Source organism: Melanostigma gelatinosum (assembly GCF_949748355.1).
Source record: "Melanostigma gelatinosum genome assembly, chromosome: 10".
In the NCBI taxonomy this organism is placed as follows: domain Eukaryota; kingdom Metazoa; phylum Chordata; class Actinopteri; order Perciformes; family Zoarcidae; genus Melanostigma; species Melanostigma gelatinosum.
The window spans coordinates 21,406,859-21,420,718 of NC_136643.1; the positions used below are offsets into that span (position 1 = coordinate 21,406,859).

Sequence of the window (13,860 nt, forward strand, 5' to 3'; positions counted from 1 at the left end):
TCTTTCCAGAGCCTGTCTGAGTCCCTAGAGCCGCTGGTGCATAAACAGGAAAAAGAAAGCTGAGCGCTGCCTGCAGACCGAACACTCGCAGTCTCTCTCCGAGTTCCAGTCATTATGCCACACTCCAGGGAGACTCGTTAAAAACATTCCAGAGATGCAAACTTTCATTCCATTTGCAAGTTATCAGAGCAGTTTGTCACAGCCAAAGTGTTGTGATGTAGCCTTGGTGTTCCCACGAGGGCTGTCAAAGTGCCCACTCCTTCCCTTTCACTTCTTGCACAGCTCCATCTGAATGCACTTACGCTACCTCCAGCAGAGGCCTTGTTAAGCCCTGACGACAATGATTAGAAGGATCAGTGGAAGCTCTTTAACAAGCAACGTGAGCTACAGGTTAGAGGAAATAATATATGCTCTTCAAGACTACTTTAGAGGTTTTTGTTGTTGTGGATTTTGGGCACAAGTACCCAGTCAATAGCAGCCCTTGAGTCACTCTGTATCAATGTAGGCCATCCATCCCTTTGCTCCCAGTCGTTTGTACACAGCTATCACGCCACTGAAGAGGGAGGCGGACGAGCCAAGAAAGTAATGATGTTTGTGACGAGCCTCAGTGTTGACTGGAGTCGAGCTGCTAAATCCCCGGACTCTCACCGCCAGGCCATCACACACCCTCAGTGTGATCCCCATAAGCTGGCAGGGGGGGGGGGGGGGCTTTCAGGGGGCAAAGATGCCCTTATTTGAGGTTGCGGTGCCCACCAGATCAATGAACCCTGTCAGCACCACCTGTGCGTTTCATCCTTTCAATTATATTGGTCGTGCTCACTTTTATGATTCGGCTGTTGGCCGTCTTGTTTTTCTTGCTGCATCTCTTCCTTCAACCCCCCCCCCCCCAGTTTCAAATACCATGTCAGTGACCTTTTGAAGGAGCGCAATAGCCACACTTTGGTCATTTGAGATGATCCCTCACTCACTGTTCATTTCCTAATAAAGAAACATACACCACTAGGACCAGCAGACAGGTTGTTGAAACGTAAAAGTGAAATAGAAATAGGAAAGCAGTGATAAAGGCTAAAGGTAAACAGAGACCGTAGTCAGGCAGTGGCCACGGTATAAAAAGGTTCAAACCTGTAGTTGTCTTCTTTAATTAAACTGCCTCTGGAACCGGAGTATAACACGCGATGAACAACCTTGAGAAGAATGGTTCCAGGCTACAGCGTTACAGCGTTAAAAAGGCAGCTGCGTGATATAGCTTCAGGAGAGGGTGGCCGTGTTGCCTTCAGGGACAGAGCCTTCAACACAGGCCGAGCGGGGACAGCTGACAGACAACAGTGGCTGTCAGCCTATAACCCCAAAAAATAAATCTCCTCGGCACTCTTGGTTTTAATTAAGAGCTTAGCAGCGATTTCCTGTCACAGAGGCGCTCAGTTGTCCATGATATGACTACATTGAGGCCGGGAGGCTGCACTGCTTTAGGATGTTTGGCAGAAGTTGATCCGAGGACAAATTGGCAGCGTTTGGTGAGCCAACATGTTGATCCTCATTTCCATATTTCACCTGGGTGCTAAGCCCAGCATTAGAGCGGTCTTCCATAAATACAACAGCAGCAGAGCAGAAAAAACAAAACTGGCCAAAATGCTGCTTGAAATGCAAAGCAAACATATCATACAATTTGCCCAAAACATAAACAGTGCATCTATTGTGCTCAGCACAGCGCGCCGTGGTCGGAGGCGGGTAGTGGGGTTTACTTTTTTTTTTGCTTGAAAAAACCTGAGTTATTATCTCAAGTGTCTCTCTTCTCATTGAAACGAACCATTGCCTGGTCTCCCTCTGTTTTCTGACAGCATTATTCAGATGAGTTGTGCATTGCAGTCTGAGTTGTGTTTACTGACCAAAGCCACAGTGTGAAATCCAGAATAATTGCTCTCCACAACTCCCCTGGCACATTGTGCTGGGCTGTTCAGTTCAAGAGGGAAGTCCAACTGAGAGAATTTTCCAAAAATAGAACAAGTTAATGTTTTTTTTCCTTCTGTTTTTCTCTGACACGTTGAAAAAAAGTCATTTACAAAAAATGATTTTGTTATGAATGCTACAGGATAATGAGATGAAATCATCACTGAGGGAATGACACGTGTGGCCTCCCGGTCACTAAAGAGACAAGTCCGTCTTGCTCGGTGTGTTTCCACACATTGAGATACAACTGGGAGAAAGGTAAGCCTTGGGATACCTACTGTATCTCCAGCAGCATATGTCATTGTTTAAAAACGGGAGCAAAACAAACAGATGTGTCAGCAGCACAGTGTGTACAGCTCATTATACCAGAGCCTCCCTCAATACGCAGCCGTGCTCAGTGCCTGCACAAAATGACATGCAGGGAGGAGCGCTGTGTGGTGTGACGCGAGGCAGCGCTGGTAACAAGCAGATAATGGTCCCACCAAAATGGCATCGCCGGTGCTTTGCACAGGGAAGGAGTGGGGAGCATCGCTGCCATTCAGCACGATACACGCTCTCACGACCAAAATCTCAAAAGCAGCCGTGTTTCTCTCCTCCTTCACATGTCACTCTCCAAAATGGTTTCATGTTGTTTAGAGGGACTATCAAACCAAAAGGTAAACAAATCCTCCGGGGCACACAGAGAACATTGGTGTCGGATGCTTTGTTGTGCCTGTCTAATACTTTCCAGTCTGCTTTCTTCAAAATGGCTTTTTCCTATTTGAGCTCTACTCTTAAACTGTGGAAGGCTTTAATGGAAGGAAAGAGCTTATTTTAAGGCCTTACTGCCATCTGTTGGTACAGAGTGAAATTGATAATCAGTCAATAATGTTCGAGGTACTCTGCCGTGTACAGTATAGGTTCCTTTGGATTAGAATATATTACCCAGCCGATGTAGCAATGCCATTGTAAAGACACTTGAGTAAATGTTAGAGGTCTAGACAATTCTTAATCAGTTTCACCTTCACTTACAATACCTCCTACCATAACCACTCTAGTGCATTCAAGGCCTGGGTAACTGTGATGGTTGGTGCTGAAGAGAATAATTTTCCTCTGAAAGATGCACAAACATGTTCAAGCATGCATGAATAGATCCTTTCCAGAGGAAGAGACAATAGTCTTGATTCAACACCAAAGTAAAGAGTATAAACTATAGAATTTTTGGTTTGGTTGGGGGGGGGGAATCAATAAACCGTTTCCTGACACTTTAATATCACCTGTAATGCATGTGGTTAAATACGCACTCAAACTTCAGAATTTGTTTTGCAGTATGGCATGAAAAGGAGCGGCTCGTTTCTCAGCCTTTGTAAGATGACTTGTCGTAATGAATGCGCATGGACCTCCGCTTTCATAACATCTTGAATCAGAATCTCGCATGCTTGGCTGAGCCATAATTACCATTTAAAAGTGGGATATCAGAGGTGAGCGAGCTTTCTACAAGATCCTTTCAGTACCACTGGCTGCGTATTTAGGACTAAAATAGTCTAATTGCTCATAATATCCCCATTATGCAGCTTCACACTATAACGGTGATCTGACACGACTAACAGTAAATCCAGCAGTAATGGAAACCATTAATTTCCCCTTTATTTTAAAAAGTCAAACTGTATGGTAAAGGAAAAAACAATACACTTGCATGATTCTGTTTCGTAAGATGTAGAAAACATTTAAAGTTCATTTTGTGGGTCATTGCCACCATGACTGCTGCTTGAAATGGCATTTTTTTCATCACCAATAACGGAATCTAACAAATTGGCAAAAAATTCAAAGTGGTCACATAATTGGCAGAAATGTAAAATGAGGTCGAGAAAACCGTTTGCCTTTCAGAGGACCAAGATATCATGGCGACAGACAAACCTCTAGCAAACAAGAGTTCTATGACTGAATAGAACAGCTGTGAAATATGCCTCCAAACGGGCTGATTTCAAAGGGAACCATCCGTCGCAAAAAAAAAGTCCCTTTGTTAAATAAAAGGGGCTTCGATCTATTCAGCTAAACGTGGTTCTGTGACCGGCTGTTGTAGGAGAATAAAGAAGAGTACAAGTATTGATTCAGACAGTAAACATGTTGGAAATGAAAATATTAAAGCCCTTACATTACAGTTGAACGAGTTATTAGGAGGTAGGGAATAGAGAAAGAAAAAACTAAATACAGACAGACTCCTGCAACGAGTCCTTCTACTGCATCTGGTGCTATATCAATGTAAAAGTAGAAATCAAGATGGTAGTCATAGGTAGAGGTCCTCAGTCTGCCTCCTCTTCCTCAGACTCAGACTCTGGAAAAATACAAACAGAAAGCAGTCAGCACTCTGACCAGAAATGCACAATAAGCATTACCACCAATGTCATACAAACTGAGAAAATAAAGAATACACGGGACAAATCGATACGTCCGTTTGTTCATCAGAAAGAATGCGATGCAGCACAAACCCACGGCATGTTACGGTGTACTAGGGCTGTGAGAGGTAGAACCAAAAACACAATGCGATCAAGGCAGATCAAGGGGACGCTTACCTTCCTCTGCGTTCTTCAGCCATTCAACAAACTTTTTCATCTGTTCAAGGAAAACGCTCTTTCCTTTGGCAACGTGGGCTTCGTTGTACCACTTCAGAATTGCTTCCTCGCTCAAAACATCCGCTTTGAGAATAAACAAACAAAACATCAAATAAAAAACTGAATCTATCCAACATGATGCCAGCAGCACAAATATTGCCACAGGTGCTAGAAAAACAAATGTCACCCGGCAGGTTGAAGACATCAATCAAGACAAACTTTTGGCTATAATCTCTGGCCATCTGGCATCGTTCACGCGTGGCTTCAGAGCTTTTTCCACTACAAAACTTTCCCCCGCAAACTTGAGGATGCAAAAAAAAAAAAAGGCGCTTTATAGAAACACATAACTCACCTTTGTAGAGCAGCACCACAATCTTCTGGAATGCCTTCATGAAGTGGATGTTGTCGTAACAGTACTCCTGGATCTTCAGCAGGAGAGTTAGTTCAGAGAGGCCCTGGGAGGTGAACGCCTTCAGCAGCGGGCTGTATTGCTGAGAATTTAAAACAGAGAAATCAGTTATATTATTCTGAATTCTTAAAATCACTTTGCCGGTGAAATGGCTTTGGGTTAGTAAATCAATTATCTTCTCTGCCAAGTCACCTTTAAAAGTTTGATGGCTTGTTCTGTGACCAGCTCCTCCTTCTTGTTCCACTCCACTGAGCTCATCACGCTGGACCAAATGAGTTCAATCATCTTCTGCTCAGAGATGTTGTTCTTCTTGATTTCATCTCGGACGTAGAGGATGATCTGCAAGACCCGGGTCCAGGGATGGAACACAGCATTATTGGAAAAGCGGGCTAACAATGGCCAGCTATGCTGAGGCTTATTGCTTTAGAAAGCCTGAGGTACGAGAACCCTGGCAGGATAAAGAGGCTCACAGGAGCAGAAAATTGTCATTGATTCACAATGCCAAGGAGGGACTGTCATTACCTGTAAACTCATTTCACATTCATGAATTACTTTACTGCCTTTGTACAAGCCCTGTAAAGAAACAAGTCAAGTACTACATGCATTATAAGTGAACAAAGGTTATATAGCCTGTAAAATATACACTCAAAGACTTAAGACCTTCTGTTTCTAAAGCACCTCAAAACCAATTGGCCTCCTTTATATAATCTCCAGACATTTAAATGGTGCTTTCATCAGTGAAGGTCACGTGATCGCACGGGCCAAGTTACAAATACTCAGAGGTCAACGACCATGCGCTGCGACCACTAGAGGAGCCTACGAGCACCTCGGGCGGGCCGAGATAGTCGTTTTCTGGTGCACCGGCTTCACTACGGCGAGTACAAACTAAGTGCCAACCCTCAGTGGTTTCGATACGCAAAATGGGAAAAACGAATGGGCCTTACATCTTTGAGGGGGTCCCCACGTGACATCTGCTCCTCAAGCTCCTTCTGCAGCTCCTTGCGAGCCCCTATGGACTGCTGGTTTTTGGCAAAGTCCGAAAGCTCCTCCAGTCCGGCATCTGAGAAGTACTTTGAGAAGTGCTCACAACTGCGCTTGTTGGCAGGGAACAGCTCCTGAAAAAGCAGTCAAATATTGAGGCAGACCCGGTTCAGTCGACGAGGTTTCTTCGGCAATTAGGAGACCATTGTTCATTAATTGCCTGAGTACTGCATGGCACAATCACAGCAGATTGTTAATCATATTTTCATCAAACAACCATATTTAGAGTGCACAGGCAGTCTGACCCGTACTGCATCGGGAAGTATAATACTTCATCTGAGCCTCGTCATTCTCACCATGAGCCTGCTGTCCATGCCAACCTTTCGGAGACTGGAAGAGACTGAGCTGATGTCCTTTTCAGAAAGCCAGGATTTGAAGAGTTTTACAGCGAAGCACGCTGAAACCCCTGAACAAATGCAGAAAAATGGGAGTCAGCTGTTGCTAACAGACCTACCAGGATAAAGTAAGGCCTGAGTATTACATTGGCAAACAACCTCCCAGGATGCGATGAGTCAGGTTTTACCTGGAACAATGCCTAAAACAAGGATGCACCAACTAAATTGAATAAGTTTAGTCATTTTTGATATATAATTTCAGTGAACATAATTTCAGCAACAGAGCAAAAAGGAAATACATTAAGCCACATGGCAATCATTGTGCGCCAGTGGGACCAACTAAAGCCACCCATCAGTTTTTTTCTTCTGCAAAAACTCAACCAACTGTCATCTGCATCCTTTTGTCAGACAATATCAATTCATACTCAAAGCATTAAACAAGACTCATTTAAACATTTTCACATAAATGATGGGCTATTTCGTCTTTCCATAACGCCGGGTTCTCTCTTGATTAGGAATGAGGACTATTAACTACTTAAGTGGGTGTAGATGTACGCGTATGTGGGTTAGGGTCTCAAATATCAATATTGGCCTATACAATCCAGTATTGGTTGGACTGTAGTTTGATCAGCTGTCTTTCTTGGCACTAGTTCTTTGAGGGTAGCTTGGCATGTCGGTTTGTAAGCCTGTTTGCTTGTCTATGGATGGATGAAAGTTTTGAGCATTTGTGACTGCCAATTGATTAATTTCCCCAAATGTTTAATTGGTGTAGTAATGGTCTCGTCATTGTAATTGCAAAGGATAATGCTTACTATACGTGTCTTTCAGGAAAATACAGTAAACTTGTGTTGATTTCCAGGCAAGTAACTAACGAGAGCAAAACAAAGATCTTACTTAACATCCGATTATTTAATCTCAGTCCAACTATTTCTACCTGCGGTTCCTTTCTGCAAAACAAGGAACGACACGACTAGGCACGCCTACGAGGCAAAGAAGTCGGTACCTTCTTTGACGAGGTTCTCATTGAAGAGGCTGCTGAGAATGGCTGCAGAGAGGTTGCCGTTGGCCAGCAGAATTCCTGCCAGCATGGCTAGCTTGTTGCGCTCAGACTCAGTGAAGCCCTTGAGGAACAGCAGCAGCTGCCAAAAAGCAAAGAATAACATGGTCATGAATTCAGAAACTTGACCTGGAAAGGTATTATGTGTTCCTGTAAAGGTGCCTTTAGCGAATGGCAAACCTTTTTAATCTCCTCCTGAAATCCTTTCTCCAAGTATTTGTAACGCCGGATGAGCTTGTTAAAGACCTAGAAGGAAACAAACAATTCTTTATTTGTAGCAACTGAAGTTGATTCTTAACTTTCCTGTGATAACGGTGAAAATGTAATGGTATCCACCTGGGCATATGCGTGCATGGTCTCCATGTCCTCTTGTGCTTTGAAGAGACAGAACTCTGTGCGGGTCATGTCATCGGACAACGTACCCCCTGGGGCTGAAAAGAAACAACACAGTTTCAAAACTTTGTAATTGTTATGCTCCATAACTCCACTCGGTTGCTTTACTTTATTGTGTGTCTGCAAATGCAACAAAACTGAAAGAATATAAAAGCTTTCCTGGGAACTATTTGTTTCACGACACACAGTCTTCAGCTCAACAATGTATGAAACAAATATGACAAAGAGTCCTGCCTCTTACCCAGCATTCCACCAGCCACCAGGATGTCGAAGAGAGTCTCTACATAGCGTCGGTAGTCAAGCTTGGCACCAGAGGAATCAAGGAACTTTGCGACTGCTTCCAAATCAGTGCCAGATTGGTTCAGACCTTGTACGATGCTTTCCTGAAACTGGGTGGGGTCAAACCTTTCCTTTTCATCTGTTAAAAAGACACATTTATACATGAGTTTATCCTGCCACTTAAGACATTCTAAAAGACATATTCGGGGACGCGTGTGTGTGATTGATATGTGTGATAGATAGATAGATTTTTTTTTTTTTTTTTTCCACCTACTCTCGCAGTGAAAAACATCATTTAAACTAAATGTATTTTCCACACAACAGTGTTTGGCCAGATACCATTCTTTAATATGCAAAGTGGCAAATTAAATGTGTTAAATATCTAGTTCGTGAACAAATGGGCGTGCTCTTCAGTTATACAACTATACAATCACATGCCTGTGTCTGTGATTGTAGACAGGTATGGTGCTGCATGAAAAAGTCAGCACTATGAAAAGCTGGAAGACAATCAAGCACGTGCTCTTTGTGAAATCTGACAGAGGCCTACTTGTTCATTAAAACTAGAACCTCCAAAAAAGATCTGTGTGCGAAATTGTGCGATACACTAAAGTGGGTCACCTCTTTTCCGGGTTTTGAAACGCTGGCCTGTTAGCGTAGGCTTCTGCTGCCTTTGATTACTCATAAAAGACACTCTGAAAGACAAGAGTAATGGAATTAAGATCAGGACACAAAATTACTTTCTAATTCTATAATATGCATTGAAAAACACTTTAAAATGATAACAATTCTAGCCATCACCTAGCTTAAGTTTATTTAAAAACTGAATACATCGTGCGAGACAACATTCAAAGGTGAAGGCCGTTTCGGAATTAGTATTCATCTAAATATAACGTTAAATGTAATGGAAACAAACTAGAGAACAACACTGGAGTTAGCGCATGGTTAAACAAGCTAGCCATACGACATATTTTAGGGAGCAATGTAATAATCCTTGGGTGCCAATGTATGCATAATTTAGTTTTACCAGCATAATGGAAACTGTGTAAAAGCAACAGTCTTGGGCGTTCGTCTAACCATGTTCACCGTTATGGTGCTAACATATCAAACGACGTGTAGTTAACGCAACTGTTTTTCAAAATGTTGGTTTATCAAGATCTGGAAAGATGGCACACACTTTCACACCAACGGATTGACGTTAGCTCGCCATGTTAAAGCCGTGGATATCTAACTTCAAACACGGGGTAACGTCGATGCTAACCTTAGCTTAGCTTAACTAGCTAGCTACAGTCAGCCTGACGCAGTGCCGAAATAAGCTTAAATATAAACCGTCGCTCCATTACATCGAACAAAGACAAACTCACCGAAATCCTCTTTATGAGCAAAAACAGTCCGTAAAATAAAAACTAATACCACTGGTGAACGATTACAGTCAGGTAGCGTTAGCACTCAATCCCAGAGAAGAGGAAAGTGTGGACGTCACAACGCATGCGCATTAACACTGATTCTATGTGGGTCATTACACTTGTGTGGGGTGAACACAATTCACAAACTGTTAAAAACTGAGAAAATATTGTCGGAATGAAAATAACCATGGTGAACTTAATACCAAATTTTAGTATTCAATACAATATTGTTTAACGTACCCTCTACCTACTTTGCAAAATACATTACTAACTTCAACCCTTGCAATTAACCCCCCTGTACAGTTCGTAGGCATTGTGTTCAGTTAACGCTGTAATGAATAGGCTCACCTATCTCCACAGCGCTGTGTCAGCGCTAAAGGAATGAATAGATGAAAAAAAAATCTGAACAGGGTCAGTTTTCTGGTCATCAGGATTGGTTTAACCCATATACTGTGTATAAAGTGTATATTTATATATAAAGTATGTATTAATTCATACAGTATAGGGTTTAACCATATCTATTGACACACCAAACTGACCCAGAGTTAGTGGCGAGCATTAAATAATGGGTCAACAAGTCGTTGCTATCTATCATTAAGACACAGGAGGGGGATGTTGTGCTGTCGGGTGGTTGGGCTACCCGTCTATGGGATGAAGGAAACACTTTAATGTTGCGTTACTATTCACCTCGTAAAGCTTGGTTCTAAAGGTTTGTCAACTATTGTTTCGCCTTGTTTTGGCCAAGATTGACCTTTTAGCCCAGCGACTGCCTTTGTTTACACATGCAAAAAAAACATGTTATCAGTCCATTTATCAGTTTTTCGTTAATATTCCAGAAATACTATTCTCGTTTACGAAAAGCACACCCTCTGGCCCAAGGTTTGGTTATCGGTATGGCACCACATTTAAGATTGGGATGTTTGGATGTGAGGTGTAGCCTATTATCAGAAATGACTGGCGATGGAATAGGGCTGGAGAAAGCTTTGTTTTTTGCCCATAATCACGGCTGGAGTCACGAAGAGTGATTATCACCAAAAATCCCGACGACATTTGAAGGCATCACAGCCCCACCTCCCCCTACGCTAGAGGTGATTAAGGGACGCTGGACTAGCCCAGAGACACCGCTCCAGCCACTCCCTACGCCCGGCGGACCACGCACTCTCAAATCCATCCAGAGCTCCATTCAAAGTGCTGAGGTCCAGATGAGAGCCACGTTCAGCCTCATCCAGTACAGCTGACACGCGTTAGACTAAAGGCAGCGGCGAAGGGCTTCAGGAGCCACTCCAGCACTTGGAGAATCACCTCTGGGATCCTACTTTTTTGTTCGCAGAAGTGGATTTAGGACGACAGGGAGCAACTCTTGCAGCGATAAAGAGGCAAGTTTGACATGTTCTGTTACATGTGCTCAATATTGTAACTACTGCGACCGTTTGAGTCATATTTGTTACACTGTTGCAACTTTTCTTTTCTTTTTCCAAAGTAAACTTTGTATTGTCTTTGGACCATCTGCTTCCCAACTCATTCATACCTCCTCACTTCGTGCAGGAGGGGGTTGGTTTTTTTTTTTTAATCTTTCTTTTTCTTTGTGTAGGCTACGGGTTGTTGGAGGATAAAAACCGGGATGACTCAGTGTGTCCGAGTTAGTTTCACCGTTTGTCTCTTTCTTAACCTAAACTAAGGCAGATTTTGGCAATGCTAATGGAAAGTGCGCTGCTAATTGCAATAATCTGCGGATTTAAGTGCCATCTTTGTCGCTGACGAGAGTCAAACTCCTGCAGAGCCCGACGCGGAGGACAGCAGCAGATGTGTCCGTTTTTTGTTTGTTTTTGACTGCGACAGTGATAGAGAAGCCTGCTCCACACCGGCAGGTAATCGCCAGTATCTTCCTATTTCATTAAAATTACATCCTAACACCATGTACGCTATGATCTGTGGATACACTTGGATCCATACCGACACAGATCAATGTCGGCTTTCAACTGACTGAAGTTAGGTTTACCCTCCAGTCGCCCTCAGTTTTAAGATATCCTAATGCTGCTGCTGGCTGGAATAAATTACTGCTGAGCACGGACCGCATGAATGAAACTATTCACCTCTCTGAGAAACATCCAAAAGTTCCTTCTTGTCAGAGTTGACCTGCTTTCTTTCCACCGGGATCCCCTGTGGGATCCAGCCTGGGACTTATAAATCAGAGGAGGAGAGGAATGCCTGCTGGGAAGAGAAACTACAGTAGGTGTAGGAAAAAGCTACATCCTACAGTATTAAAATACCCCGTGGTTGCATCAGATAAAAATAAAAAAAACTCTACTGAATCATTATATCATAGGAGAAATGCTGCTGTAAAAACACCACGGATGCCTGTAGTGTTCTTGTAACTGTAGAGAAAATTGAATGTGTCTGCATTTTCTAATTGGAAACAGCAACTGTGATGGGTTTTCAAATGAGAGTCGAGGCCTATGCAGAAACTGCTGATTGTACTCAGTCTAAACACAAGTTTTACCTTGACTTTGATTCTTATTTTCATTTCCATAAGCATGACTCAGTTTAGTCCAAACTATGAGCATTTGCGCACAGTTCCAGGATAAACATATTCATGCTTCTTCAGCTTTGGGCCGTCAGTGATACAAAACATGAATTCAGCGGAAACATTACAAACTGACGTTCTTCTTGTACTTTAAATCTTCCAGTATGTTGCTCTCCTTTTTGATTGAAGATTCTTTCCATGCTTGGCACTACTTCGTATCCTGCAGTTTTCAACTTCTCATTCCATCTGTGAACTTGAAATTCCCAAGAGGATCAGATAAAGGATTGTGTCTTTTCTTCTTGTGGTTTTCCACAAATATGTCCCGCCTCTGTTAGCCAGAGGCTCAGCCGGGAAGCCAGATGGGAACTTTATTACCCGCGCTGATCAAACAAACCGTGACGTAAGATGACTGTGAAAGGTAGTGAGTGTGGCAAGCCTGCAGGGTTGCACAGAGACTCCTGGAAAAAGTAACAACCTTTCAGCTCCGACTTGTAAGACGTCAGTGTGTGTGGGGACTGTTTGCTTCTCTAGTGAGCTTGTTGGCTGGCCTGCTTTCAGTTGCAGCAGTGTGGTTTTTTTTTTTTTTTTTTTTTTATAGTGCCAAAAGGCTCCTTCATGAACACTGTTTGGTGATATGCAGTGTGTGTGTGTGTGTGTGTATAGAGGACCAAGTCCCCGGGCCAGCATCATGCTGATGAACAGCGTTTGCACTTGTCTGGCCGTGCAGCTTAGCGTAGTGAGGCGTGCGTCTCGTGTTAACCCTGCATCACCAGAGGTGGACCGGGCCACGCACGTGCAGCCCCACGGACTGGACCGCGGAAAGCCTTCAGCAGCCTCTGTTCAGGGAGCGCGTTCTGAAGAAGCGTCCAAAGTCCTGCTGATAAGTAGTCACGGCTCCAATGCGGCGCCTCATCAACTACATACACCATGATCCCGTTTGAACTTTTCTTTCTGTTATGTTACTTTGGAGTTAAAAGGGTATAAACTACCCGAACAAAGAACCTTCCCCAGTGCTGTTTGACGCAGGGAATTGTCCACCCATTCACTTTAATTGTAAAACTCTCCGTCCATAGTCTCCCCAAGCAGCTAGAGTAATAACTCTGTACATTTTCATTCGGCTCACTGCTGCTTTGTTAGGTCCACTCCAGCTGCTTTCTCCATTCACTTAAGGCGAACCAAGCCAGACCAAGTGTTTGACAGCCTGTTCTGCAGACGACTCCGAAGCTGCTAATGCGGAGCGCAGTCTGGGGAACATTTGAGTCATGTACTAGAATACAGTTGGGAAAAAATGCAACCTTGCAGGGCTCTCCTGTGTGCTTGTATTTGATAGCCGATAGTGGTTTGGCCACTTTACAGCTGTTACTCGTAAAGTGCAACGACCCGGACCTTGAGGATCGAAAAGAAGACTGTCGACCATATTAATTGTACAGCCTAGAGATTCCATAGGCAGGGTTTTTATTTACAACCAGAGCCGTCCTTTTTTTAAAAGGCTTTACAAGTGGACTGTGAGCATAGATATGAGCATGCTTTATGTTGTGTGGGTAAATGGTCTTTTATAGGATTCAGACAGTTGCCCGGCATCGTCATTTGGGAGCTGCGAGTGTGTGGAGGGGCCGAGTTCAAAGTTAACTGCCACCTGTTTCACGATGCAAGTTAAAATTCTCCGTAAAGGCTCACAGCTTTCACCTGATCTGTCCATGGTGTATAAATCACGTTTCGGTTTTACGGTGTGTTTTACTACAAAGGGAAGTAAGTATGCGTAAGGGATGTCTTGGCACACTTATGCTCCGTTGCTTATGAAGAGCTATTTGTCAAAATGCATAAATAAGCGAGTTAAGACTGTTTTTCTATTTTTCACATCAATTTTCAACTTGGGAACGG

The 13,860-nt window shown here is 43.3% G+C and overlaps 1 protein-coding gene across 1 annotated transcript; it reads right to left on the reverse strand.

Moving 5' to 3' along the window:
- Window positions 1-3,555: 3,555 nt before the first annotated feature.
- Window positions 3,556-9,535, reverse strand: LOC306782983 (eIF5-mimic protein 2-A-like). Its single transcript, XM_079276505.1, has 12 exons — window positions 9,414-9,535; window positions 8,671-8,744; window positions 8,015-8,191; window positions 7,717-7,811; window positions 7,561-7,626; window positions 7,327-7,462; window positions 6,285-6,394; window positions 5,892-6,062; window positions 5,140-5,286; window positions 4,891-5,029; window positions 4,500-4,622; window positions 3,556-4,261 (listed from the first exon to the last, which is right to left on the reverse strand). The coding sequence occupies exons 2-12, from the start codon at window positions 8,732-8,734 to the stop codon at window positions 4,230-4,232; spliced, it is 1,260 nt and encodes a 419-aa protein (XP_079132631.1). The 5' UTR covers window positions 8,735-8,744; window positions 9,414-9,535; the 3' UTR covers window positions 3,556-4,229.
- Window positions 9,536-13,860: the final 4,325 nt, after the last annotated feature.